At 36.5% G+C, this 27,494-nt stretch overlaps 1 protein-coding gene across 1 annotated transcript in view; it reads left to right on the top strand.

The window, feature by feature from the left end:
* The first annotated feature begins 341 nt into the window (after positions 1-341).
* Positions 342-27,494, top strand: part of LOC121408199 (integral membrane protein DGCR2/IDD-like) — a 34,830-nt gene continuing 7,677 nt past the window's right edge. Inside the window, exons 1-3 of the mRNA XM_041599580.1 lie at positions 342-537; positions 21,418-21,537; positions 27,304-27,482. Of these exons, the coding sequence (XP_041455514.1) occupies positions 492-537; positions 21,418-21,537; positions 27,304-27,482 (345 nt within the window). The 5' untranslated portion in view covers positions 342-491. The remainder of the gene's footprint in view (positions 538-21,417; positions 21,538-27,303; positions 27,483-27,494) is intronic.

Here is a 27,494-nt window from a genome sequence, read left to right on the forward strand (position 1 = left end):
GCCCCCAATCAATCTTTCTTAGAGCGCGGCTCTAATTGGGTTATTCTCATGCATTGGCCATAATTAAGAAAAGAACGTAAGCTATGATTGGTGGCTTTTATCATAGAGCTATTGGAAAAGTCAAAGATTTTATGGGGGAGTTTTTTGGATATCAACTGTCTGCTATATATAATAGCCGAAGAATATGGGAGAAGGGGAGATAATAACATTCGTTTCTATAGTAGTAGGGATCTATGGAGTAAATTCAGAAAAAAATAATTACATTTTTTACAAAGTCGTGCGGAACTGAGAACTATAGAAATTTCCCTTTTGCACGCATATTATTTGCACTTGTGTTTCCCCTTTGTAAAATGAACTTTACCAATAAGGGAGTATTGACTGTCAACAACATGAAGCCGGAAATTTTCGATTTTCGGTGGTAATTGCTAATTTTAATCATTTTTCGATTATTTCGCATCTGTAATCTTGGACTCGATACCCCCAAAATCAATATGGACGTTGATATATTCAATTGCTACATGAAAGCAAGTTTTTTAGGTAAGTTTACGCCAGAAATAATTTCACCCCCTTTCCCACGTCGCGTCGCATACGGTACATTCACACACTACGGTACCGGTACGGTACCGTACTCGCAGCACGTCCGTGGACGTCATCCGCAGCCCTCGCTCCGGCAAGGCCCAGTCGGCAGCCCAGCCGCGCTGCGTCGTCCCGTTACGATTAGCCTGGAGGCGCTAGGCGTCTGGTGAGTAAAAATCATAGTACTATCGTACCTTTACTCCCCGAACGCCTGGGCCTGGCGCTGGTCTATAGTAGGCCTAGGGCTAGGCTCCCACGCACCAAGGGAAAAGGCAACTATACAAATGCACCAAACTTCTAGTTATGAACTTATGTTTAGAATCTGAGGTTAACACTTCTGTACATGCCTACATGGGTAAAACTAAAAATATCGGTTGGCAATGTTTGGCAAAATATGGATAGGACGGTCTAGGCTAGTTATGGTTAAAAAATATTGCAGAAATGCGATGAAGAAATAAAAGTAGAAGAGAGTTTACTCACACACATTTGTTGTCATCGCCATCTTTGAATCTGATCCATTGTTACTTAAATGCAACCTAGAACTTTACGTGACGCGTATAGAGCTAGAGGGCGGCAAAATCATCATGATCATGAGCGGTGCTAGATTAAAAAGTGCTAAAATGTCCCGCTTCAACCACTGAACTGAAAATACGTATTTCTTTTTAAAAAGACATCATCATAGAGTCCTCAAGACTAGAGAGTCGGGCCACCAAAATTCTGTAAAAGCCAACACTTGCCGGTGGCCCAGTTTGGCTACCAGAATTTTGATGAATTGTAATGTTTTCCATTGTTTTAGGGCCACTAAATTTGCTTTGCAGGCCACCAAAAATATGAAATTAATGATTTTGGTGTACCAATCGGGCCACCAAGAAAAAAAGTTAGTGTGGAGCCTTGTAGGTTTTCCAATTGTGAAACTAGACCTTTTTACTTACCGTTTTGAATTTGAGCCCAAACTAAGGTACATGGCCCAAAAGAATATTTACCCCCGAATTCGATAACGTTCCATATATTTATTGAATAAATAGTAGTAAATTTGAAAAATAATTAAGAGCACGAGCATTTACTTACCCAATCTGTTTAATGTACGTTGCCATCCTGCCGTCTTGTTATCGATACGCTAGATATAGGGAGTTTGGTGACTTTGAAATCTTGAATCCCAACAAATTTGATATCATTGGAAAGCTTGTGAAATAAGTAAAATAATGGTGCTTCAATCAACTCATTGTCTGATATATTGATGGAGATATTCCAATTTACAGGGGAAAATATGCAGAATTTGTTCTGTCAAAAAAAAATTAAAGGCTTGTTTGAATGGGGGAGACTGGCTTTTTGAAATCTTGAAGGAATCCCAACAAATTTGGTTCCATGGGAAAGCTTGTGAAATCAGAGAAAGAATGGTGCATAATCAAGTCATGATGTCAAATATTGATAGAGATATTTCTGTTTAAAGCCTAAAGGGGAGAATGTGCAGATTTTTTTTACTGCAAAAGTAGATTTTCATAACTTACATAAAATGCAATGAATGGGACTGTGAAATACTTTTTTAAAAAGTGCAAATCGCTGCTATGCGCGGCAAGGCATGCCCTTGAATTTTTTTTAATTAAACTTCACAGTTTCTGATATAGCTTTTTATAGGGTTTTTTCTCCTTTTAATGGCTTCATACTTGTTTTATACATGGATGCATAGACAGATACAAATTCTGAAAGTGGCATTTCAGCGAACTCCCAACCAGATACCACACATGTGTATAGCTGCCAACTTTGATTTGAAAAAATACTCCAATTTTACTTGCATCGGCCGATAAATATCATGATTCGTAAAATACTTGCATCGGTCGATAAATATAAAGATTGCTTTCTTACTTTACATTCAATTTTGATTAAATTTTCAGTTTTATGCTTGTTGGATTTTTCAAATTAACTCTTTGTTTCAAGGGTGGACTTGTCCTTTAATTTCTTTCGGTGAATTCAGTCAGTCAGGTCCTCAAAAAGTATCTTCATTTATTCCAGTGATCAATCAGATGATAGTGACGACAAGAATGTTTTGCATATTAAATTAGCTGGGTGCAGAAAAAAACCACTTCGTTTAATTTGGTTATACATTCTGTATGATACAGTCTGTATCTGCTCTAAATATCTATCAGATTATTTTTTTATCTAAAACATGCTACAAAATTATTTTTTCACTTGAGAAAAGTTGTTATTAGGTGGTCTGTCTATGAAAGATCACCTCTTAATTTCGTCAGAATTTTCTTTCTTTATTTCTTTCTTTATTTTCGCACCTATGTTTATCGCCAAGTTTTCTCCGAGTCGGCTGAATCAATTTTGCTGAATTTTTTCGTTATGTATAGAGTCCATCATAGAGACGGCATACCGGTACCTAGCTTTTCAAGGTCACCTGGTTATGATGACGTCATCTACACGCCATTTTGTAAAATTCTTAATTTGATCATATCTACATAACGGATAATCAATAGTCATATTCATATCAAATAATCTTTAGGTCAAAGGTCGTCTGTCAATGTCATCAGAGGTCATGTAATGGTCATTATGCGCGTGTCAAAGCTAAAAAAAATGCTCAAAATGGCCTATAAATTTTTTTTGTACGTTTCAGGTCAATTTAAGCATTTCAAGATTTTGTGCGCATGAACGTGTGCCCGTACATGTATTTGTGCATAGCAGTGTTACGCATCATAAATTCGCTGTTTTTTCTATGCGTATCTATTATTGATATAATTCTGATCAAATGGATACCTTGATCAGCTCTCTACAATCATTAATGAGGGAATGAGCACCCATTGAAGTTTGCAGCAAATTCATATCTACATGTATCTAATCATATTCGTCTATTTTAATTTCTCCTCAGTTTCAAGTGATACAATGATTAATTCCTTCCTGAACATGTCGAATTAGCATTGTTTAATACTGTATGGTTCAGTCAAGTTGGTCCTTATTGGCAAATCTATAAAACATGAAAAATTGATTAGAAAACAATTTAAGAACTTGTGAGTGATGGACATCATCTACTGACTCACCTAAATGTAGTTGTGCATATCACTGTTTTGTGAAAAATATGCAAAACTTTGAAATGTCTTAACTTTCTTATTTTACATCCGATTTTGATGAAATTTTCAGCACTATATGATTTTTCTCTATTTATTTAAGTCAGCATTTTCCTGTGGTGGACTTGACCTTTAATTGCTGGATCCTGAACCATTTCCAAGGTGCCACATATCAAGAGTGACATTGTGAGAAAACTACAGAGAATGAGCTTTTCGATTATATAGATATATTCATTTTTGCTCAAAATAAAAGGTTTTGCACAATGTGAAAGAGAAAACAATGGAAGAAATTTATATTTTGAGACATCTTTTCAGGCCTAAAATTCATTAAAATAAATGACCATTTTATGAAATAGTAATGATGCAATACTATTTGATTTCACTTGAGGATAAAGTTGTTAAATTTTTTGAGAAAGAAATTTTCACAATTCATGAGATTTTGCAGGGAGGTGAATTCAGCTAAGAGAGGTGTTCTGAGAGGAAATCTTGTTTATTTGCTCATCAGTGTAGGGCTATGTATTCTGGCTGAATTTGAAAAATGAATGAATCAATTGTATTTTGTATTGATTTATAAATTTATGTACATATATTCATATACCAAGGCTCCACATTAACTTTTTTTGGTGGTGGCCCGTTCGGGCCACCAAAACCTTCAAATAATTTTTTTTGGTGGCCCATTAGTAAAGTTTGGTGGCCCGAAAAATATAAAGAAAAACATTAATTAAAAATGAATAAAACAAACTGAAATATTCTGCAGTCACTACCACGTACCACTATTCTTTGTACATCTTGTATGTAAATCGTGCTTGCTGTTATTTTACTTTGCTTATTTTGTGGTAATATATAAATTGTTCTATCATTGTGAATATGAAATGATTGAAAGAGAATAAAAGAATTGTATTGCTCCCAGGATGTGTGGACTTTTAATCTCCATATAGACACACACTCATAATGGTAAAGTAAATAAATAGTGCATAAAGCAAACTCAGATTGATTTACAAAACAATGATTTTTCCTTCCTTTCAGATCGTAAAACCTAGATTATGCAGGCCCCAAATCCAGTTTATTTTCTCTTTTCCAGCATATTATAGCAGGAGAAAATCACAGAAAATATGCTGCAGAATTAGAACAATGTATAAAAGGGGGAAATAAACAAAAATAATTTTTAGAATAAGTGAAATATACAAATAAAAAATGAAGTAAGAAAAAACAAACAGGAAAAAAAATTGAGAAAAAAAAACAAAAGAAAATGTAAGAAAAATGAATAAGACAAAATTATCAGAAAAAATGGGGGAAATTATTATTATTATTCAGTAGAAACATGTTCTTTAATCAGGCATATTCAATGGGAAGGGGTATAAATTGTTTTATCACTAAAAAAAAATGACAGAAAAAAATAAGAAAACGGCAAGTTATCTGGAAAAAAACAGTGAGAAAATTCCTTCCCTATATTTGACAAAATGATGGAAAAATTCACATTTCATATCAATAAAATGCCTTCCCAAAGTATTTACTTCCTTAAGAGTGGTTTAAGAAGTCATTTATAAACAAGAAAGAAAGAAGCTGTCTATTCAAGACAGCTTCGAAAATAAACCAAATATCAACATACATACAAATGCACATGTGGGACTGTGATGTACTCACCTATGTGTAATAATGCATTTGGAAATCGGTCTTTTTGAGTCAAAAGAGAGGTCAAAATTCCTCTTTTTAATGCTTGCAAATTATCAGGTTTCAGTAATATGGACTGTAGAAGGGCATTTCATTGGTGTAAAATGTGACTTTGACGTAGATTTTCAAAGTTCTGGGGAAGATTTCTTAGCAGTAACATTTTGCATCGCAGCTCCCTGAGTCTGAATAGTCTGCTAGCGCACAGCAAGCTGCACTGGTTTCACGCATGCAAAGCTCAGCCAGACATAGGCCTACATACTGTCATGACTGTGCAATCTTTGTGTGTGTGTATTTGTGTGTAGATTAACAAAAAAGGCGCATGACGAATTGACTTGCAATTTGAACTGTAGAAAGTTGATAGATGCATGCAAAATCAGGGAGAAAAATTGCGCTACTTTGAAAATTATTGGTTGCCCGATTCGGGCCACCAAAACTTAAAATTTTTTCAATAATGGTTGCCCGAGATGAATTTTTGGTGGCCCCGGGCCACCGGGCCACCGCTAATGTCGAGCCTTGCATATACAGTATGTTAATATGAATTACTTTATTTGACTGGTACCGGTACCTTGAATTGATGTACAAATTCATCTGTGTTTGTCTTTTTATGCAAAAAATATTACTTTAAAAGAGCCTTAATACTGATAATTGACTGTGACTCTGTGTAGCTTGGTCCATTCTTGCACTGGTAGTCTCCGTGCCACGCAATATTGAAAAGTGCATGGCTCTTTTGTAACATCTATTCCTGGTGACATGTAAAACGCTGTATGTCAAAAATGTTTAAAACCTCTGAGGTAATTTTATATTGTGTTCCTTAGATTTATTTCATGTATGATGTTAAGTCTTGTAATATTTTCGACTTTCTTACATTGTTTATTGTACATACCGGTACATGTAGTGTAGACTAAATTGAAATCAATAAAATCAAATCAAACTTAAGTCAATTTTCTAAAGGTCAAGTCCACCCCAGAAAATTGTTGATTTGAATGGATAGAGAAAAATCAAACGAACTTAACACTGAAAATTTCATCAAAATCGGATGTAAAATAAGAAAGTTACGACATTTTTAAGTTTTGCTTATTTTTCACAAAACAGTTTTATGCACAAGTCATTGATGGGCAAATGAGAGAGATGATGATGTCACTCACTATTTCTTTTGTTTTTTATTGTTTCACCTGCATAGCAGAGTGAGGCTATAGGCGCCGCTTTTCCGACGGCGACGGCGGTGGCGGCGTCAACATCAAATCTTAACCTGAGGTTAAGTTTTTGAAATGACATAACTTAAAAAGAAACTTGGCCATAAGGTTAATCAAGTATTACTGAACATCCTATCAGAGTTTCATGTCACATGACCAAGGTCAAAGGTCATTTAGGGTCAATGAACTTAGACCATGTTGGAGGAATCAACATCAAAATCTTAACCTGAGGTTAAGTTTTTGAAATGTCATCATAACTTAGAAAATGTATGGACCTAGTTCATGAAACTTGGACATAAGGTTAATCAAGTATCACTGAACATCCTGCATGAGTTTCACGTCACATGACCAAGGTCAAAGGTCATTTAGGGTTAATGAACTTTGGCTGAATTGGGGGCATCTGTGGAATTCCCATCATAACTTTGAAAGTTTATGGATCTGATTCATGAAACTTGGACATGATAGTAATCAAGCATCACTGAACATTTTGTGCAAGTTTCAGTTCTCATGATTAAGGTCAAAGGTCATTTAGGGTCAATGAACTTCGGCCGAATCGGGGGTATCTGTTGAATTACCATCATAACTTTCAAAGTTTATTGGTCTAGTTCTTTAAACTTGGACATTAGAGTAATCAAGTATCACTGAACATCCTGTGCGCATTTCAGGTCGCATGGCCAAGGTCAAAGGTCAATGAACTTTGGCTGAATTGGGGGCATCTGTGGAATTCCCATCATAACTTTGAAAGTTTATGGATCTGATTCATGAAACTTGGACATGATAGTAATCAAGCATCACTGAACATTTTGTGCAAGTTTCAGGTCTCATGATTAAGGTCAAAGGTCATTTAGGGTCAATGAACTTTGGCCGAATCGGGGGTATCTGTTGAATTACCATCATAACTTTGAAAGTTTATGGATCTGATTCATGAAACTTGTACATAAGAGTAATCAAGTATCACCGAACATCCTGTGCGAGTTTCAGGTCACATGATCAAGGTCAAAGGTCATGTAAGATTAATGAATGATGGGTTTTTTTGTTGAATAACCATCATATCTAGAAGTTTATTGGTCTAGTTCATAAAAAGTGGACATAAGAGTAACCATGTATCACTGAACATCTTGTGCGAGTTAGAGTAGTTTTCAAAGTCAGCACTGAACCGCGTGATGCAGGTGAGATGGCCAGAGGCATTCCATTTGTTTGAATTATACGTATAATATTTCAATTTTTACAAATTTGACAATTGGGACCAACTTTAGTTAACCACAAAGTGTTAAAATAGTGGTAGCGGTAATTGCACATGTTCAGGGAGAGATTAAATTTTGTTTCACATGACGATGAGCAGAAAATTAGAATTTTTCATACATGTATTTAGTGAGTGTATGATGTCATCAGTCTGCTCATTTTACATACTGACTAGGATGTGCATGTACATGTAACTGCTTTGTGAAATTAAGCAAGACTTTAAAATGTCATAACTTACTTTTTTACAAACGATTTTGATGAAATTTTTTAGCGTTTGTTTGATTTTTCTTTTATTCAAACTAAGTTTTTATTGGGGTGGACTTGTCCTGTAACAATCTTGTACAAAAGTGACTTTTTAAATCATTCTGAACGTCTTTCTTTATATTTGCTTTCCCCTTGAAATTTCATGAGTTCTTATGTTATTGTTCTAGATCTTTTGCAGTTATGTTATTTCATCTCCTATACATTTATGTGTCAATTCCATACCCTTTTTCTATCTTGTTTGTCTCTATAACTTTCTTGATCACTATTGCCCATATTTCCTTCTTTTTTTCAAAACAGGAAATTATATTCTACAATGCATGCATGAGAGAAAAGATGATGTCACTATTTCTTTCTTCTTTTTTATTTTATTGTAATACAATTATAAGTATTGCAGATATGACAAAAGCAGATTCATCATCAAATGACAATTTCAGATGTTTGAATGAGTGGATTATCATGTCATTGGTTCACTTATTTCAATGTACTGAACAGGGCATGCATACTGTTTTATGGAATTATAAAGCACAAATTTAGAATGTCATAACCTTTATTCCATACATCCATTTTTTTTTAAATTTGCAGTGTTAAAGAGAAATGCCAGTAGTTGCAATAAACACTGATTTCATGAGAAAGTCTTTAAAACCAGCTTAAAGAGAAATTCCAGTAGTTGCAGTAAACACTGATTTCATGAGAAAGTCTGTAAAACAAGGCTTAATTGTCAGTATATCATCGAGGATCTAGATCTGGTACAGCTACATTAACTGAACTTTGTGAATTTGAAATCTACGCTGAAAAATGTTCACACCGGAGATCCCCAACACAGATAAGCGCACGTGGGACAATGTATAATTATTGCTAAAAGCGTCGGGCCCGACGCTCTACCCGAATCCTGTGCTTATTTGCTGATTTCTCAGCAATTACACAATTTCTTCCAGAATCCTTTGGCACATTCGTTTTATTTATACAAACAGACACTGGTGGTCATTTCATTGGATTCTGTACAAACTCATTTTGATATTGTTACCAAAACTAGCATTTACCTTTAATTGTCAGTATATTATCGAGGATCTACATGTAGATCTGGTACAGTTACATAAACTGAACTTTGTGAAATCTTGAAATCTATGCTGAAAAATGTTCACACTGAAGATCACCAACACAGATAGGGACACGTGGGACAGTGTATTATTATTGCTGGAATAAAGACCCGACAGAAGTGACCGAATCCGCGCTTATTTTGCTTATTTCTCAGCAATTACAAAATTTCTTCCAGAATCCTTTGGCACATATTTTTTAATCATATACAAACAGACACTTGAATGGTCATTACATTAGATTCTGTAAAAAGTCATTTTGAGATCGTTACCAGAACTGGAATTTATCTTCAAGCTTGAATTTTTATCAATCATTTTTAGGGTGGAAAGGGGAAAGTACTCTAGAGTGAAAACAAAACTTTTGATTATTAATGTTATTCAGGCAATTTAGCTCTGTTATTTTTTGTTTTTGTTTTGTTTTTCTGTAGATAATTTTGATGAAATTTTCACTGTTTTTCCAGCCCGGTGTACCCCTTTAAGCCTAATCAGGCTTTTCTCAGCTATGCTATAATAAAAATACTGGTATCGATCTTTGGAGGTGGGCAGGTTCCACCCCCTTTGATCTCAGCTGCTGATCACATGAGCGCCACAAAAATCTGCACAGTGTTTGTGGGTGATGTATGTATGTAATCTACAAGGCTGTATAGTTTTGAGCAATTTTGGGTTTGACATACATGTACACTTAATACTAAATGTTGCATAAAAATGCTGTAATTTCAGAACCCTTGGTCACAAATTTTGTCTCATAAGTTTTGACTCAAAAGAAAAGTCATGGAATGATGCAGCACCAGCTTTATTGCATTACAGATTTATCACAAAAAATGTTGATGGGGTGGATTCCACCCCCCCCCTTGGTATTTTTAGGGTTAAGCATTAGATGGCATCTCAAAAACAAAACTATGAAAATTTATAGATTATCTTTGATGAACCCAGAACTTCATTAATAATTGGCATTTCATGTACATCACTTCCCTAATTTTTTTCAATTTTTAAAAACCAACTTGACTTCACGCTAAACTTTCCCTTTGAATATGTCTTTACACTGTCAAATAACACAACAACTACATATATCTTGGACAGGGTTCAGTTTCTTCCAGATACTTATGTCCTCCACTTTGACTTTCTTAAGGAGCATCGATTGGACAGTAGCCAAGTTGATAGACCAAGCTAGGAGATGTCATTCTTGTTCAGGAAACCTTCAATTGAAACAACGTGTGACATGTCTGAAGGTTGCACTGCACAAGTTTGCCAGGTTTCTTCAGGAAAACAAACAAATCCCAAGCAAGGAGAATCTTGAGAAAGTTTATGAATTTGCTGTCTTTTCTCTAGATCTCTCTCTAGCATTTTCCTTGTGTATTTTTTTTCTTGAAATCCCACGTGGCATTCTGACTTCAATTGTTAAGTGCACACAGCCCAGATACATTTTACTTTCAATGAGAAGATGTTAATCTTTCTTTAATTTCCTCAAAACTGTCTTTGAATTTGTTCTTGCCAAGAATTGTTGGGAGATATTCCCAAGAACCATGAAGGTATATTTACAGTTTAACCATCTCACAGACACAATTTATATTCACAATGGTATAAACCCTAAAATTTTCATGGCCTGTTAAATAAACTTAAAGGGCCAAAATAAGGTGGTTTTAATACATGATTGTGGTAATTTTTCTTGCATTGTTTGTGCTTTATTTCAGTGCACACTTGCACATGTACAGTATATTCAGAAAGCATGGAAAAAGATTGAATGCATGCTTTTAGCACACCATTAAAAGAAACCAAAACCCAAGAATAGAAGCAAATCTTATTGGAAAGAGCAAAATGAGAGGAACAATTTTAAACAAATTTTTATCAAAAATTGGTTATGAAATAACAAAATATTAAAGTTGTGGACATTTAAAAAGTCTTGTTGTACTTTCTATGGTTATCCTCAAGTTGGCAAACATGCTTTGAACAAAATAGCAGATTTTGTGGACAATTCTCCATAATTTGATTTGTACACAAATTTCCTGATTTTCCTATTAATCTTTCAAATCGTATATAACCTCCTGAAGAAAGTTCCGAGTATAACATATGTCATGGAAAATATCATTCTTACCACATATCAAAGTCAGGAGGAGATATTATTGTGAAATATGTAAATTAAAGGGGAAAATCTGAAAATTTGTGTACAAAACAGATGGAGAGTTGTCAATCATCCATCCCATAGAAAGTACAACAAGACTTTTCAAGTCGCTTGATATTCTTTAACCAGTTTTGATGAAACAAGTTTTAGATTCATTCTCCTTTCGTATAAATTTAACAAGGACTGTACAAAATATGGATACAAATCACGGTTTCAATTTAACCAACTTTGTGAATTCAGGTAAGAGTCTCAAGTTTTCTGTGTACACCTGCATGTACAGTATACTGTACATGTAATATGAAATTTGAAAGCACAAAAATGTTAGATGATTTTCTACATTGAAGCTTTAATAGGCTGGCTTATTTTCATATAAATCATCCATATTGCAAATTTGATGCTTGACAGGAGAGGGTAATGTTTATCATAGGGCACTTCCAGTTGCCATCAAGTCTTCTATTTAAAAAAAACTTCCTTGTTGGTGGTGGTCTGTATTACATGAAAAATGGCTTTTTATTAATATGGCCCACCAGTGAAGCAAGTGAAGGTTAATGCTTCTACATGTACATACATTTTATGGTGTGCTCCATATATATGATTGTTTTTGTTCAAGGTTTATTTTTCACTATGTCTATATAGCCTGGGGCGAACAGCCAAGCATTTTTTTTTATCTCGAGACTTAGCAACTGACCTGCTGATGAAAACAACGCACTAGCGACCCGTACAGCAGCATTGCTGCGTTATGGCATACCCACAATGCATAATACACAAACATCGCATTCATACTTTGTGCAACGTCGTGATAATCAAGTTTACCCATTTTGTATACTGTATCTGAAAGTTTATGAATCTCTGAAATTTTATTGCTGTTTCTGAGTACTATTTCATTGTGTTTCTTATACTTTGTTGTCATCGCACTCTAAAGGTCAGTGCTGTTGTTGTTATAAAGCAGATGTATGTCACTCTGCCCCTGCCTATAACTGTGGAGTCCTCCATGTACACCTTCAAGCTCTTGCTTCTTCAGGGATTCCTATACATATCCATTGTTTTTTATACATGAACACTGTATTGTAATTTTATAATAATATGATTTGGGTTTTTTTTATCATTTTTTGATCATTTTTTAAATCATTATATACATGTAAAAATGAAATGAAGATTATATTGCTACTTGTACATGAACTTCTGTAATTTTGCAGTACCCTTTGAAGTTGTAATGTACAGTGTACATGTAGCATTTTGTGACTTGATTACATGTACATGTATGTATACAGCCAGGGGTACAAAAACCAATTCATCATTTAATACTTTTCAGTATTATTAGTGTGTGGTTGCATACTGTGTAACCAAAATAGCTTCTCAAATTTCTGGTTTATTGTGAAATATCTAGGATACAAAAAATATTTGGCCATTAAATATAGGAAGAGGATGAAAGAGAATTTGATGATTTGTAGCAAGTGTGGAAGTTTCATGTTAGATTTCCCGTTTAATCAGATTGGGGTTTGCAAAAAGTTGGATCAAGCCATATGGCTTTACAGGCTTAACATACAGCAATTAATATAGCAAAAAAAAACATGGCAAGTGACCAGATGGCAACAGTAATGACTTTGAGTCTAAATTTAGAGGGAATAGTTACCTATTTTTTGTATCGCAATTTTGTTCTCTTTCTGGATTATAAAATAGATTATGAACTTGCCCTGCATATCGCCAAAGAAACTGATAAGTAATTTGTACACACAAGTTCATGTACTGCTTTTTATTATCAGCTTTTATGTAAACAGAGTCGTGTTCAGTTGATGTTGAAATTACAATAGATGTGTACATGTATGGACATGTATACGTATGTTAGGAGAAATATAAATTTCTTCTGAACATGGGCTTTTAAAACTGAGTCAATTTTTATAGGCATACATGTATACATGTACATGTAGGTGATTGTCATTTGCCCCTGCATTTAGGTCTACACTGTACAGTACGCATGTAAATCCATTACTGATATTTTTTGTCTATAGATTGCTCATTTGTCATTCAGACAAGTCTGAATGAGAAATAAGCAATTACTGTATTGAGGTATTACACATGTGCATATTTATAACAGGTTATTGATTAGGAATTCATGTCAATAAATTATATTAACAATCAGGGTGGGGGCAGATGATGTTCATGTAATACTTGCAGGGCTGCCAACCTTTGCGAGTTTGGAGTGAGACATTGTGAGGGCGCGGAGCGCCCGAGGGGGGGATGGTGTGGAAGGGGGGTGTGCCCCCTTCCACGGTAGGGAGCTTTTACAATTTTGCAATTTAAATGGTGCAATCTGGCACATACTTTTAACTCTGATTCCATAAATACATAAGGCAGGATTTAAATAGGTTAATTGATTATTTTTAATGAAGTTCACTTACCTTGAAAAAAATCCAAATTTTTTTCTTTCTCAATAGAATACACACAACATATATCAATTTATACAAACATCCTTCCAAAGTCATTCTTACTATCATAATAATGGCATATAAAGGATCTGATCAAAACATATTTTCAAGACGAGACACCTTACCTACCGCTGAAATCTGAAGTAGAAGTATACTGAGTTGCGCGGGCGCCGGCGCGGCATCTCGGCGCCGTGCCGGGGCCTGCGGGCTATCGCATGGCATGGCTGCTGGCATTGCATTGACACTCGATCGCTCGTTGTGCCTCGTGCGCACAAAACCCCCGCTTCCAAGCCTTGAAATAAGTGGGCGCTGAGCGCAAATTCGCGCTCATAACGCCATCAATTGCGCCCATGAAGCCCCAAAATCATCAAAATTTTGACGACCGGGCGCAAATATTTTCCAGGTAATTGCGCCCGCCGTGAGTGAGCAGTGAAGCCATATCATACATGTAATTTAAAGCCAAAATCAAATAACTTTCAATTTACGATAAACACAGTTTAAAATTGCCAAGTGCGTCTTTTTCTCTGTACCATAAAAAGTGAGCTACGTCCGTCTTTTTTTTCCTGTAATACATATGCGCGCGTTCTTCCGGTAGCGGTTTTTCCATACTTCACCATGTGCAATTTTTAATGCACACATTTCCAGTCGGGATATCACAATTCTGTGGTATAGTAATTCGAATTGCACAGGAGATAAATCCCTGTTCACAGCACATACGATGTGCAAGTCTTTTATCCTCACAGTCGCCGACCGTGCTTGTCAAAACGGAGCCTTAATAATCCAAAATAACTTAGCTTATAGTTGTGAATTGTAGCTTTTTAATTTCTTTCCTGGAGAGGGGTAAATATCAGACAATAAATAATCTAACAAGGCTCCATCTAAAAACTAGAACTGCAATCGTTTCAGAACGATGTGCATGCATTGACGCCTCTGATTTAATAGAGGGCAAGAAACAGGAGATCAAGAGAAAACTCTAGATGATATACATTCTCAAAATATTAGAGGGCGCTATTTCTTAAAGGAATGATCACTGATGCGTAAAACACAGTTGGAGTATGTGAAATGATACAATTGGCAAACCCTGAAAACATGAGACCAAAGTAAATTCGAACAAGGAAGTTATGGCAATTTAACTATTTCAAGACTTTGCAATAGAAGGCGCTATTTCTAAAGGTTATGGTCCCTAATTATGGACAGTATGTCTACCAAATCAGAATGAATTTGGATGAGAAACGGAGGCAGGAGAGGACTAACAAAAATTACATGTTAATCAAATTGGATTTTGGCAGATTTTGCTTTTCATAGGAAATTACATTCTCGAGTAAAACAAATTTCGTCCATTTTTAGACCATGTGGCCGCTGAAGAAAGAGAGAGAGAGAAAGACGCAGAGAGAGTAATAGAAATAAGCATACAAATTCGCTGACAATTCATCAACGTAACCCAGTGTTAAGTACATATCAGAACGATGTGCATGCATAAACTGAGTTAATCGCCTTATTGGACAAATGGCGTGCCATAGGACGTTCAGTTCGTTTTTGCGCGAAACCGATGCAATAGACACTGTGTACAATTCTGTTGTTGATAATGTGTACATAGTGAGCAGTATACCATGTGTTCAGATTGACTTATCTTGAAATTTTCTGTTGTAACCTATGTCGTATTTGGTATCACTGGAAAGAGTATTCCAATGCGGTGACATTGATACCACTTTTATTTGTGCGCAGGCAATAGACCGGAAGTAAATGCCATATAAAGAAAGACATTAAAAATGAAGGTTTTGCACAATAATTTGAAGCTGACGTCAGATTTTTGTCAGTTTTTGTTACAAAAGGTTGACGAACGGTTGAAGTATATATCAATACTCATATCAGCCAAGTTAGAAAGAATAAGCTTCAATAATAAGGAAATAAGAGCAAGTTGAAGTTGTGCTGGCATTAAAGTGCATTTTGGGGTATTTTGCTGATTTTCGGGAGCATTTTTCAGATATTTCGTCAGTTGTAAGGTATATATTTTTTTAAATGGCATGAAAGATCATATCTTGAAGACCCTAAATTCAAAAAAGGGTACGGGTTTGGCCACGCATGACGCAATGAGGAGCATTCAAAGGTAAGCGTTTTTGAAACTTTAGAGGGCGCTATTTCGATGAAATCTCAGTAGCTCGTATGTTATGATACCGTAATCAATTCTTGAAATAATGAGTTCAAAATGAATCAAAACAAGAAAGTTATGGCCATTTTACGAATTTTTGACTTTACATTTCAATAAATATGACGTTTTTGAAGGAAGGCTATTTCGGATTTGAATTTAGGACATGAAGATGGCATTTTGAAGGTCAGGTTATACGTCGCAGATGATAGAGAAAGTCTTGGACTATCTATAGCAATTTGTTAGAAGTCTGTAGCATGCAGGATAATTGAGATATGAAAGAATGAAGAATGGTATGCAAATGGACTTGAAATTGACAAAATGGCGCCTGGATGGTCATGCATGAGTGATTTTGGAAAATGGAAGACGAGAGGCACAACTAGGGATGCTGGACAACATGTCTACCAAATTTGGATGAATTTGGATGAGGGACGGAGTCAGGGTAGAGCTAACAAAATCATGTATTAAACAAATGGGATTTTGGTGGAAGAAGAAGAAGAAGATTACGGAATAGGAATATGGAACAAGAACAATGCATTGTCGCCATTGGGCGTCAATGCAAAAAATAAGGAGGACGCCGCGTGCACTTGAGTGTGGTGTTAGCAAGCCAGTTTTGAGCTCATGTCTGCCAGAGCTCTGGGTGAGAATTCTATCAGTAATGGCCTAAGTGATGGTGATTTTCCGTTTGAGATAGAGTTTAGATTTCATGTTAATTTTTGAAAACTGTCAAAAAACTTTATGATTTCTTCATTGTGATGAATATTTAAGTTATTAATGAATACATTTTCACCGAATTCAGACTCTCCCAGAATGAAAGGCATTTTCTGTGGAGATCTGCGTTTTCAAATAACTTGTGAAAAACTTAAGGTACGTGAACCTACAATACATGTACATGTACATAGCCTGTGGCTATGTGCTTGAATTTGAATAGACTGAGTTATTTATTGATTTCGTATATGCAATCCAAGTGCACCTCACAGCCACAATCACACACAAACACTCACCCACTCCCATGATTCAAACCATAAAAAAAGCCTTAAAAATTATTTTTTTTTTGTAAATTTATTATTTGATCTGAATTCTCTCTTTTTCTCCATTTCTCTCTCTTTTTTTTAAATTTTAATTTTATTAATTTATTTAGATGTTTTTTTTTTTGGGGGGTTCATTGATCATGGTTCATTAAAGACGAAAAATAAATAAGCCCATGTGTGTGTGGTTGTAAAGGGGATGTGGAGTGAGGGTGTCAAAACACTTAAACATTTAAATCTGATTTCTTAAATGTTTGAATAAGACTAATACTTAGCATATGCTATTCATTTACTAATTAAAAAATTGCAGGAGCTGCGCTTACTATAAACAAATTTGCGATGTGGTTCACCGTTATATATATATTTTTTTAAATTGCCCCTGGTTCCAGAAAATTGCCCCCGGTTCCTGTAAAAAGCCCGTGAGCTGGGGGCAATTTTTTTTTTAAATTGCACCACACACACATGGGCTCACAGGTGCTTATTTCAAGCCTTGCCCGCTTCATAGTAAAATTTTGACGCCACCCGCACTCACACGCGGAATACAGTAAGCCAATCGCAACTCAATATCTTGTCTTTGCGCGGCAAACCGAAACCAATTGGCATTGATGGTATATTAGCTTTGCGCTTGTGTGGTTAAAAACTTTGAAACTTTCGCCTGGCCGGGTTATAATGTTATTGAATATCCGATATAGGCCAATAAACTTTTTTTTTCTCTCTATTTTCGGGGTTCAGCGTGAGAATTCCTATGATCAGCGTGAGAGTGTGAGAATCGGGTGAAATGCGTGAGACTCACGCAGATTGCGTGAGAGTTGGCAGCCCTGTACTTGTCCATAAATTATTCATGAAAATTCTTAACAAACTGCATTCAGTACAGAGCAGGGGCCGCGGAACGGTTTTCAAAGTGGGGGGCTGACCATGCTAAATATCACAATTGTACATGGTCATTTTTGCGTTTTTGTACACGTTTTTTTTTAAAAAAGTGGGGGGGGCTGAAGCCCCCCCCCCCCCCGGTTCCGCGGCCCCTGCAGAGCTACCAAGTTTGGACTCTTGTTCATCCCCTCAAATCTCTGTCTCACGCAACTATCACAGCATATCTTTGCCGTAAATATACTGATCTGCAAGGTGATGTCAACGCGTTTCATGTGCGGTAATTTGCGATGTACGTAAAAAATATGTTTATGCACGCCTGTTTTCTTGTTCCTGCAATCATTTTCATAGCGCTAACGTTCGCTGCTGTGCGTTGCTTTTGATAAAGTGAACGAACAACATCACAATGGGTAGGAGCAGCGCACAATTGATCTCCGCTGTCCATCAGTGATAGCATGTTTTACGACCGACTTGATGGGCGTCAGCTGCCAGCGCTCTGTTCATAAAAGGATAAGCGGTGACGGTCTTTAGCCCAAAGGAGGGGATTCGTTGAATGTCCATCCGTAATAGATCCATGATTGCACATACATTGTAGTGTGCACAACCTTCATTGTATCATTGTACATGTACATGTATACAGGTAGGTATGATAAAAAATTGTGATAATTGCACCATGATAACTTCTGTTAAACATACATGTATTAGAGCTGCCCTGTACATATACAAGTATGTACAATGTACAGTGTAGCCAATGATACCCTGCATCACATCCTCTTTCATTGGAAACTAAATGTAATTATCCCACAATTATTATAAAAACCCTTTCAGTGGGAGCCATTTGGGAAATACCAGGGACACTGGTATTGGTGTTGGAGACTTGGAGTAGTCTAGATTCTAGACGTGGGTGTACTTGTTATTTCTCTCCCCTTTCTTCATTCTCCCCTGCACACCATCCTGGCGCCATCCCCAGCGGTCACGCTATCCCCTCTCTTTCATGCCCCTCACCAATCGTGGGGCTGTTTTCATTTCGGGCATAAAGGTCGAAGATTGTGTTATTGATCAACTGAAAAGCAGAACAGTTCTGGCAAAGGACTAGCTAGTGTTTGAGCAGCAAAAAAGACCCACTCGCACAAGCATGCGAGTACTAACCTCGCACAACGCATGTCATTTCATAATGAATTTTGACGTTTTCATTCATCACACAAATGTGAGAGAATGCAGAGCTACCAAGTCTCACGCATAATGCGTGAGACTCGAGCATTTTGGACTCTTGTTCACCCCCTCAAAACTCTGTCTCACGCAACTATCACAGCCTATCCCCATATACATTGTACACAATGTCTGTGATCTCAATCAGATTCACAGAAAATCTCACGCATAGCTGGTCTTTGAACTTGGCATCTCTGGAGAATGAAACTAAATTTATTAATCTAAATCTTATCATCTTATTCAATTTTAAAAATGTGCTTGAACTTATTTATAAAAAGTGATTTTAAACGCTTACCTCCAAATCTCAGCCAAGATACTCCGTCCGATCTGTAATACTGCTGTGGAAATTACGCAAACAACAATCGAAATGCAAATTTTTCTTATCGAACAGTCGAGATTCAAGTCATTGGCGCATAATGATGGCTGATTGCGCTACATCATACAGAGTTGCTAATTTTCCGGATTTTTCCGGAATTCCGGATTTTTTCCTTTGCTGAAAAATATTCCGGGAAAAAAAATCGATTGTCAAAGTGAAATCCGTAAAAATTTCCCTCCAAATCTTGTCACGGAGTTCGCTACGGAGAGCGCAATTTCAATTTTGGATGGCCAATTTGCGCAGACGGAAAATTATTAGCGTTGTGCGCAGCATGAAGTTTAGCTGGTACTGTACTTGCACGGTACGCGCGAGCAATACATTGTAGCAGTTGCAAACGCCGCCCTATACCCTGCAGGGATACGGGTGTCAGCGCTATATCCCAGTCGGGCGATCGCCCGGTAGAACCGCTCGAAGCATAGCACGGCCCGGTGTACGGCTGCAATTGCCTGCTGCTGCGTGAGTGATTGGTTGTCTGCCGCGGGATTTCAGCTGAAAACCTATTTGCTACCATGAAATATGTGTTCTCTGGTGCGTATTCATCAATTCATATGTGTGAACTATCCATCATTTTGATAGAAATTGTGATTTATGGATTTTCAATAGTATAGGATTGTCTTGTTGATGAGTACAGTGAGTGAAAAAGGGCACCCCAGCTGCTACATACACCCGTCCCGAGTCGCACCCATTGGCCGCAGCATATTAACCCGCAGCAGGTTAACCCGTACCGTAATGAGTACGGGTTACATGATTTTTTTTTTTGAGCACCTTGCCTATGATATGAAGTTTATTATGTCATTAATTATTTGTTATGTACTACTGTAGATTAATGATTTCAGCCCTCTAAAGAATAAGAAAACGTTCCAGCTTCAGGGGGCTTCGCCCTTGACCCCGCCAGGGGCCCTGGGCGGGCCCCTGGACCCCCGGCCTGGGTTTTCAGGATTTTTTTGAGCTATCAGTTAGCATCTCTGATCATAAAATAACGCTGAACAGCAAAAAAAAAAACAATCGAAATGCAAATTTTTCCTATCGAACAGTCTAGATTCAAGTCATTGGCGCATAATGATGGCTGATGGCGCTACATCATAAAATAACGCTGAACAGCAAAAAAAAACAGACAGAGGAAAAAAAAGATGCGGAGGCCTAGAACGCAACCAGCAGTACAGCTGATCTGACATTAACCTAAACAAGCAAGTTATTTAAATAATATCGCACGCCCTCTCTGTGCGTATAGAGAAAATTAGCGAACTAGGTCCATGCCTTCTTCGACATCAAGAAAATCATCATGCATTACCAGAAAGACAGAGAGGAAATGAAATTGGTTTCATATCATTTTGTAAGTTTCATATCCAAAGCTTATCTGATTTGAAATATCAATCTATTTCTAATTTTAACAAAATAGCCATAAACTTATTGCAAGTGCTGCGCCAGTGGTTATCCTGTGCACGGAGGCGGTAATGTACCCATGGGTGCAATAGGCCTGCCATCTGAGTGTGCCTGATGAAAAATTACATGACATGTGTATACATCTATTGTTGGTTAACATGCAGTACAGTTGTGCAGGGCTACACAGTACTTAAGGAGGAATGATGCTAGGGACTCAAGATTCATTCAAAACTAACAAATTCTATGCCATTATGTCTGGGGGGGGGTCATTTCCATTGATGAGTGGATACCAGACGTGATCAAAGAAATACATAAAAAGGATCTCTTTTCAAGATTGGGCATGTTACGTACATGTACGTTATATAATAAGGTTGTCAAAAATACTGGAAAAAATGGTATATTTTGCTAGAAAGTTCTGTGTAGGGTTACACACCAATACTAATAGGGACCGCAGTTTTAGAAAATATGAAAAATACTTGTTTAGGGCGCTTTTTCGAAACCCCATGGTTGCACCTGGTATCCACTCGTCAATGGAAGTGCCCCCCCCCCCCACATAATGGCATAGAATTTGTTTTGAATGAATCTTGATTACCACCCATTCAGAAATGCAGATTTTCTGACTTCTTTTCAGTTTCCTAAGGCCCTTTTGGGGTGCCACATTGCCCCCTTTTTTCATTAGTAACATGCATAGCAGCCAGAAATATTTCATCCATTTATACAAGTATTACGTTTTGAAATTCAATTTTTCTGTTTCTTTGCAGCATGCTTGTTTTCCCTGGTATTGGCAAGGTTAGAGCTCAATCCAGTCTCGGCCTCACCAGAGGAGATTCCAACAGAAGGAGTACAAGGTGGTGACAGAAAAGGATACCCAGGATTTGCAGGTAAACAAATACAATTTCTCACAATGCCCTGATAATCATTTCCCCTATTTAACCTGAAGCCCCAAGATTTATAATCATGGTAATGTGTGAGTTTGATTGGGTGCTGAGCCCTTGGCCTGTTACCATGGTAGTTGTACCATAGTCTTTTATGAAACAGGGTCCCGTCTTACAAAGATTTACGATTGATCCCGTCAATTGTAACTCTATGGAAATCCATCAGTGTCATAATTTATTCTACAGGGGATTTTCACAGTCCTTTGTAAACGAAGAGAAGCACAGTGAATATGCATTATAGTTAGAAAATATTTTGATCAAACATGCATACTGCATGTAGATGTTGACATCACTGGCCATCCATAGTTGTGATTGATCAGATCAGTCGCAACTCTCTGTAAGACGGGGCCATGAACTACATGTATAGTCACACATAACCTACACCATCATGTAGTCACAATCCAGTTGTGGAAACAGGTGGCGCGTGCCATTTTATTCCCCGAAAGTTATTAGCCTCCCCCTTATTTTTTTTTTGGGGGGGGGAGGGGAGGGCAATTGATTCATACCAGTGAAAGCAAACAACGTCCCCATCAGTATAGTATGCAAATGATGCATGCACATGAGTTCATTAGGCGATCTACATGTATCCTCAAGCGAGTTGAGGCTCTGTTCAATCCATTGCACGAAGCCGTTAGGTTGAGTGCAATGGGGTGAACACAGCCTCAACGAGAGTGGATAGGTCGCATAATGGACAAATGACGACATGCATCATTTGGTTTATACAACAGATTTTCTAGATTTTGTTATTTGACAATATTTAGAGAAGAAAAAAAATAACAAAAGAAGATGGAATTATTAAGAAATGTTTTGCCTTTGTCCGACAATTCATTTTCTCTGAAAATATTATTTTCCCCGTGTATGAAATGTGTTTGTTCTTTTGTGACGCACTTTGATTCATGAATCTGAGTGCGCAACATCAGCATTGTTCAGGGCTCGAATTAATCCAAGGCCATGGCCTTAGATGCCCTCAGAAATGGCCTTGATGCCCTTTCAAATATTTGTAGACTTACGGCCAAAATAACTGCCCTCTTTTGCTGTGGCCTTGGTGCCCTGCGGTAATCCAGTGCATGTGCCCCATGGAAAAGTGCATTTATTATTGATGCCCTTTTTTTGGTGGCCTTGGATGTCCCATAAAGTGAAAACTGCCTGCCCTTTCCCTTAGTGCCCTTTTAAAAAATGGCCTTGCCCCTTTAAATTCTTAAAGAGGAATCCAACCCAAATAAAAACTTGTTTTTATAAGAAAAAGAAAAATCAGACAAGTTGATAGGTGAAGGTTTGAACAATATTGGACAAACAACAAGAAAGTTATGAATTTTTAAAAGTTGTAAATATTGGTGATCACTTTACCCATGGAGACTTCAAATTGGCCGCATATGTGATGTCATAGTGATGTAAGGCAAGGACTACTCTTCCATGGACTCCAATACATATTATGGCTAAAATGTCATTTTTCCCAAAAGTTTTATTTCAAATTATATTTTTCTTTCATGAGGACATAAAACAATATACTACCTGGGTTATATTTAGATTACTGCCCCTGGGGAATGGGTACTTAGGAGAAAACCACAAATCCCTGATAATAAAGTACATGGCCTATGGGAAAGTTGTCCTTGCCCCTTGTCATAATTTAATTACCCAGTTGCCAATTTGGAATCTACATAGTATTAGTGATTTCAATTTTAAAGCAGCTATAACTTTCTTACTGCTTGGCCGATTTCTTTCAAACTTTCACCATTCTGTTTAATTTATTTTTCTCCTTCCCAACACAACTGTTTAAGGCCAAGGCTGGATTCCCCTTTAATTCGAGCCCTGATTGTTTATGCGCTTACTTCGATGCGCGCAAACACACACACATATAAAATTTACGTACACACATGCTTAGTGGTACACGCTGAAGGAGAGAGCTCAACCATATGCGTACCGTGCAATGGGAAAATAAAAAATGCACGGTCGCCGTGCAATGGAAAATAAAATTTGCATGCAGCACAAAATGGATCAAATATTGAATGGCTTTCAACCAATCAAATGACAAGAATCTTTGTATGAGTTGTATAATAGGTATTGATAATGTTCCAATTAAAATCAAAGAGTTTGAAACAGGCATACATGTATACACCAAGCAGGAAAAAAGAGGGAAAAGGTTCTTTATTTCATCATGAAAAGGAATCCAGTTTACAAATTGTGATAAAAGAGCAACAGATTCTATTCTTGTACAGATAGCACAAACTTCATTGTGAGAATAATCTTTATCCAATGAGTTTGTAGAACGATAACAGATTGGAATTTGTCATCTTAAATCTGTAGTCAAAATATAAACAGAGACATACTGTAATGTGTTTATCAGTGCCACTATGAAACAAGATATTGGATTGACAGTCTATCAGGGACATATTTTGTTTCATTTTTTAAAACTTCTATTCTGTATTGCATTTCAGATCAAACACTTTAATCATATTTTTGTCATTTCCGCACTTCAAATGCTGAAGTACATTTATATATATGAATGATTATACAAATGTATTATAGGCAGTAAGAAAACCCCACACTCTAGATGAGTTTTTTTTTCAGGATGCTGACACTTTCTGGAGCACTTCAAGTTCTGAAGTGTGTATTATTTTTAAAAAGAAATACTTGTGAAAGAGTTCTTTTGTGATTATGCAATTTCTGTTGTTTACTGTTTTAAGAACTTTACATGATTGTATGAAAAAGGGTATTTTCTTCACAGTAATAGTACATTTACATGTAATGTGTAAGTTCTGTACAGTATTGAACTCCATGCAGCCTCAAACTGAAAGCAGTCTCAAGACTACATGTACCTATCTGATTTGAATTTTAATCCCTAGTCAATGAATTCATCCTTTCAAGATGAAATTAACTTATTGCCAACAAGTTTGTGGGAGAGGGGGAGGTGAAGATCAAAAGCCTTTATAGAGAAAGGCCTGTCGGGAAGTTCAGGTTGATCAATGATTTTGTCAGTCTAATATCAATACAGTACTGGAATGACAAGTATTGAGAAAAGCGCACAGACGTTTGTAAAGAAAAGGAAAATTTGTGGAAAGTAATTCAGTAATATAGACAGTTCTAATAAAAATCCAACATGAATTAAATTTCCAAGAAGTCAGCAAGCACAAGGAAATAGAATGTGCAATGGAGCAATAAACCGTACATTCGATATAAATTTGCATTCAAGATATAGATCTTTTCCATTATTTCTACAAACAGAGTTGCCTTCTAATTTTTATTATGTCATTCTGTTCAGTTATATTCTCTTCTTTGTTTGTTGCTTTCATTTTTGTCAAGTTACAGTATTTCATATCATTAAGTTTCATTTTGTTACATTTAATAGCAAAAAGGTGAAGAGACGATAGCCTATCTCAGGAGCCATGGAACTGGGGGAGGGGGGGGGGGGCTGAAGCCTCCCCCCCACTTTTTTTTCCAAAACCGTGTACAAAAATGTAAAAATGACCATATGATTGTGATTTTAGCATGGTCAGCCTCACCCCCACTTTGAAAACTGTTCGTGGCCCCTCTATCTATATATACACCAGGGCTCCACACTAACCCATTTATTCTACTGGTCCAACCTATTTATGTCGGACCAGTAGATACCCAGTTTTTCAAATTTTTACTGGTCCGAACCTAAAATCTACTGGTCCCAAAAAATAAAGAAAACATAAAAAAAGGCGCAAGTTTATTTTTCTAGCCTTTCGTTACCCCCCCCCCCCCAATAAAATGAAGGAATGAAGGACAAAAAGAAAGCAAGACAGAAACGAAGAAGGAAAGAAAAAAAAGAAAGGAATAAAAAGAAGAAAGAATAAGAGAAAGGAAGGAAAGGGAGGAAAAGAAAGAATAAAAAAGGAAGGAAGTAAAAAAAGAAAAGGTAAAGAAAGGATAGATGTGAAGGAAGGAAAAAAGAAAGAACTTAAGAAGGAAAGGAAGGAAGGAATAAAGAAGGAACAAAAATAAGAAAGAAAAAAAGAAAAAAAAAGAAAGAAAGAAAAGAAATGAAGGAAAGAAATGAAGCAAGCAATACAGAAAGAAAGAACAAATCCAGAAAGTAGTAAAGGAAAGAAAGAAGAAGCAATAAAAAGAAAGGGTTAAAGGAGAGATGGAAAGAAGGAGAAAAGAAAGAGAGGAAGGAAGGATTGAAAGAAGGAAGAAAGGAATTAAGGAAGAAATAAAGAAAAGGTAAAATGATAGACAGAAGGAAAGAAATAAATAAAGGAAGGAAGGAAGGAAAGAAGCAAGCAATATAAAAAAGAAAAGGTAAAAGAATAAATGAAAGGAAGAAAAAAGAAAGACTGAGAGACAAAGAAAAGAAGAAATAAAAAAGGTAAATAAATGATGGGTGGAAGGAAGAAAGAAACAAAGAAAGTAACAAAGAATGAAGGAAAGAAAAGGGTAAAAGGGAGGAAAGAAAGGAAGAAGAATAAAGGATGGATGGAATCAAGAATTAATGAAAGAAAAATATCAAATAGAAAGGAAGGAAGGAAGGAAGGAAGAAAGGAAGGAAGGAAGGAAAGAAAGAAAAAGAGAAAAAAAAGAAATAGAGAAAAATATTTTTTAAAAGGAAAGAACAAATTAAAGAAAAAAGGGGAAATAAAAAAGAAAGAAGGTAACAAAACAATGAAAGAAGAAACAAAAAAAGATAGGAAGAAAACAGAGGAAGAAAGCAAAAACTATCATCATAAATAATTTATCAATTTCTTTTTGGCTCAATTAAAATAGCTACGAACGAAAGTCAGAAACCAAGTGTATAAACACACACATAAATGCATTTGTGGTGCTAATATGTATTCAGACGATATCACTCGAAACCTGATCTGTTTGAACCAAACAGAAGTGAAAATTTATCCTTTTACTGCTTACAAATGACTGACTTACTCCAATTTTTAGGAAATATGGACATTATAGAGTCTTTCATGAGTATGAACTGTGAATTTTGACAGTTCTGTGAGAGATTTCTGCCAGAGTTTAGCCAAGCTTCGTTCGCGCAGCCAGTAAAGAATTTACCATGTTGGTTGTGTGGCTGGCTACATGTACACTGTATCTACTCTAGTAGCAATTACGTGCAAATCATTCTGTGTGTATTCTGTGTGTGAATGACAGAATTTATCGGGGGGAAATGGTTTGCAGTGAATTTGACCATTTCTGGAAAAGTTATTGGCCCAACAATGGTTTTTATTACTGGTCATGTCGGACCCTTAAATTTAAAATCTTGCTATTTTTGGAAAAATTACTGGCCCGACAATCATATTTTTTACTGGTCATGTCGGACCAGTAAATCTTCCTATTTCTGAAAATCTACCGGCCCGATAGCGATTTTTACCGGTCTGGGACCGTCGGACCGCCGCTAGTGTCGAGCCCTGGCCTGTATACACTTTGTGTGACCTGCATCATTCTTGTTTTACCTTCTTTTTTTGCAACGTACATATATCTGTATGATAGAGAATAGGTATGTATAAATGTAAAAAAAGATCTATGCATATCTTTCCCTCTTCCCCACTTAATTGTTTCCTCTTCATTCTTTATGTTCTCTTTATCATTCATTTTTAATGAAAAAAAAAGGGGGGGGGTGTTAATCCTTCAAATTTTTCATGGAAAGTACTCTACCAGTTGTAGTGGCCCTGACAGGCCTGTTACTTTTATGATTATATCTTTGGAGGAAAAAGGTTTATTTAAATATAATTTTCACTCTTTTCTCCATGACAGCCAATTTACCATGGTGTCCTGAGGGATGGTATCTGTACCCACAGACAAACTCCTGCTTTCGAAGGCCTCAGAAGTACCAGACCCTCAAGCACACAGCTGCCCAGGAGTTCTGCAGACATGAAGGAGGATCACTGGCTACAGTCACTGGGCAGGAGCTCCAGAATGTCCTCACTAAACAGGTAATAATGGTT

Source organism: Lytechinus variegatus, chromosome 2 (assembly GCF_018143015.1).
Source record: "Lytechinus variegatus isolate NC3 chromosome 2, Lvar_3.0, whole genome shotgun sequence".
Taxonomy (NCBI): Eukaryota; Metazoa; Echinodermata; class Echinoidea; order Temnopleuroida; family Toxopneustidae; genus Lytechinus; species Lytechinus variegatus.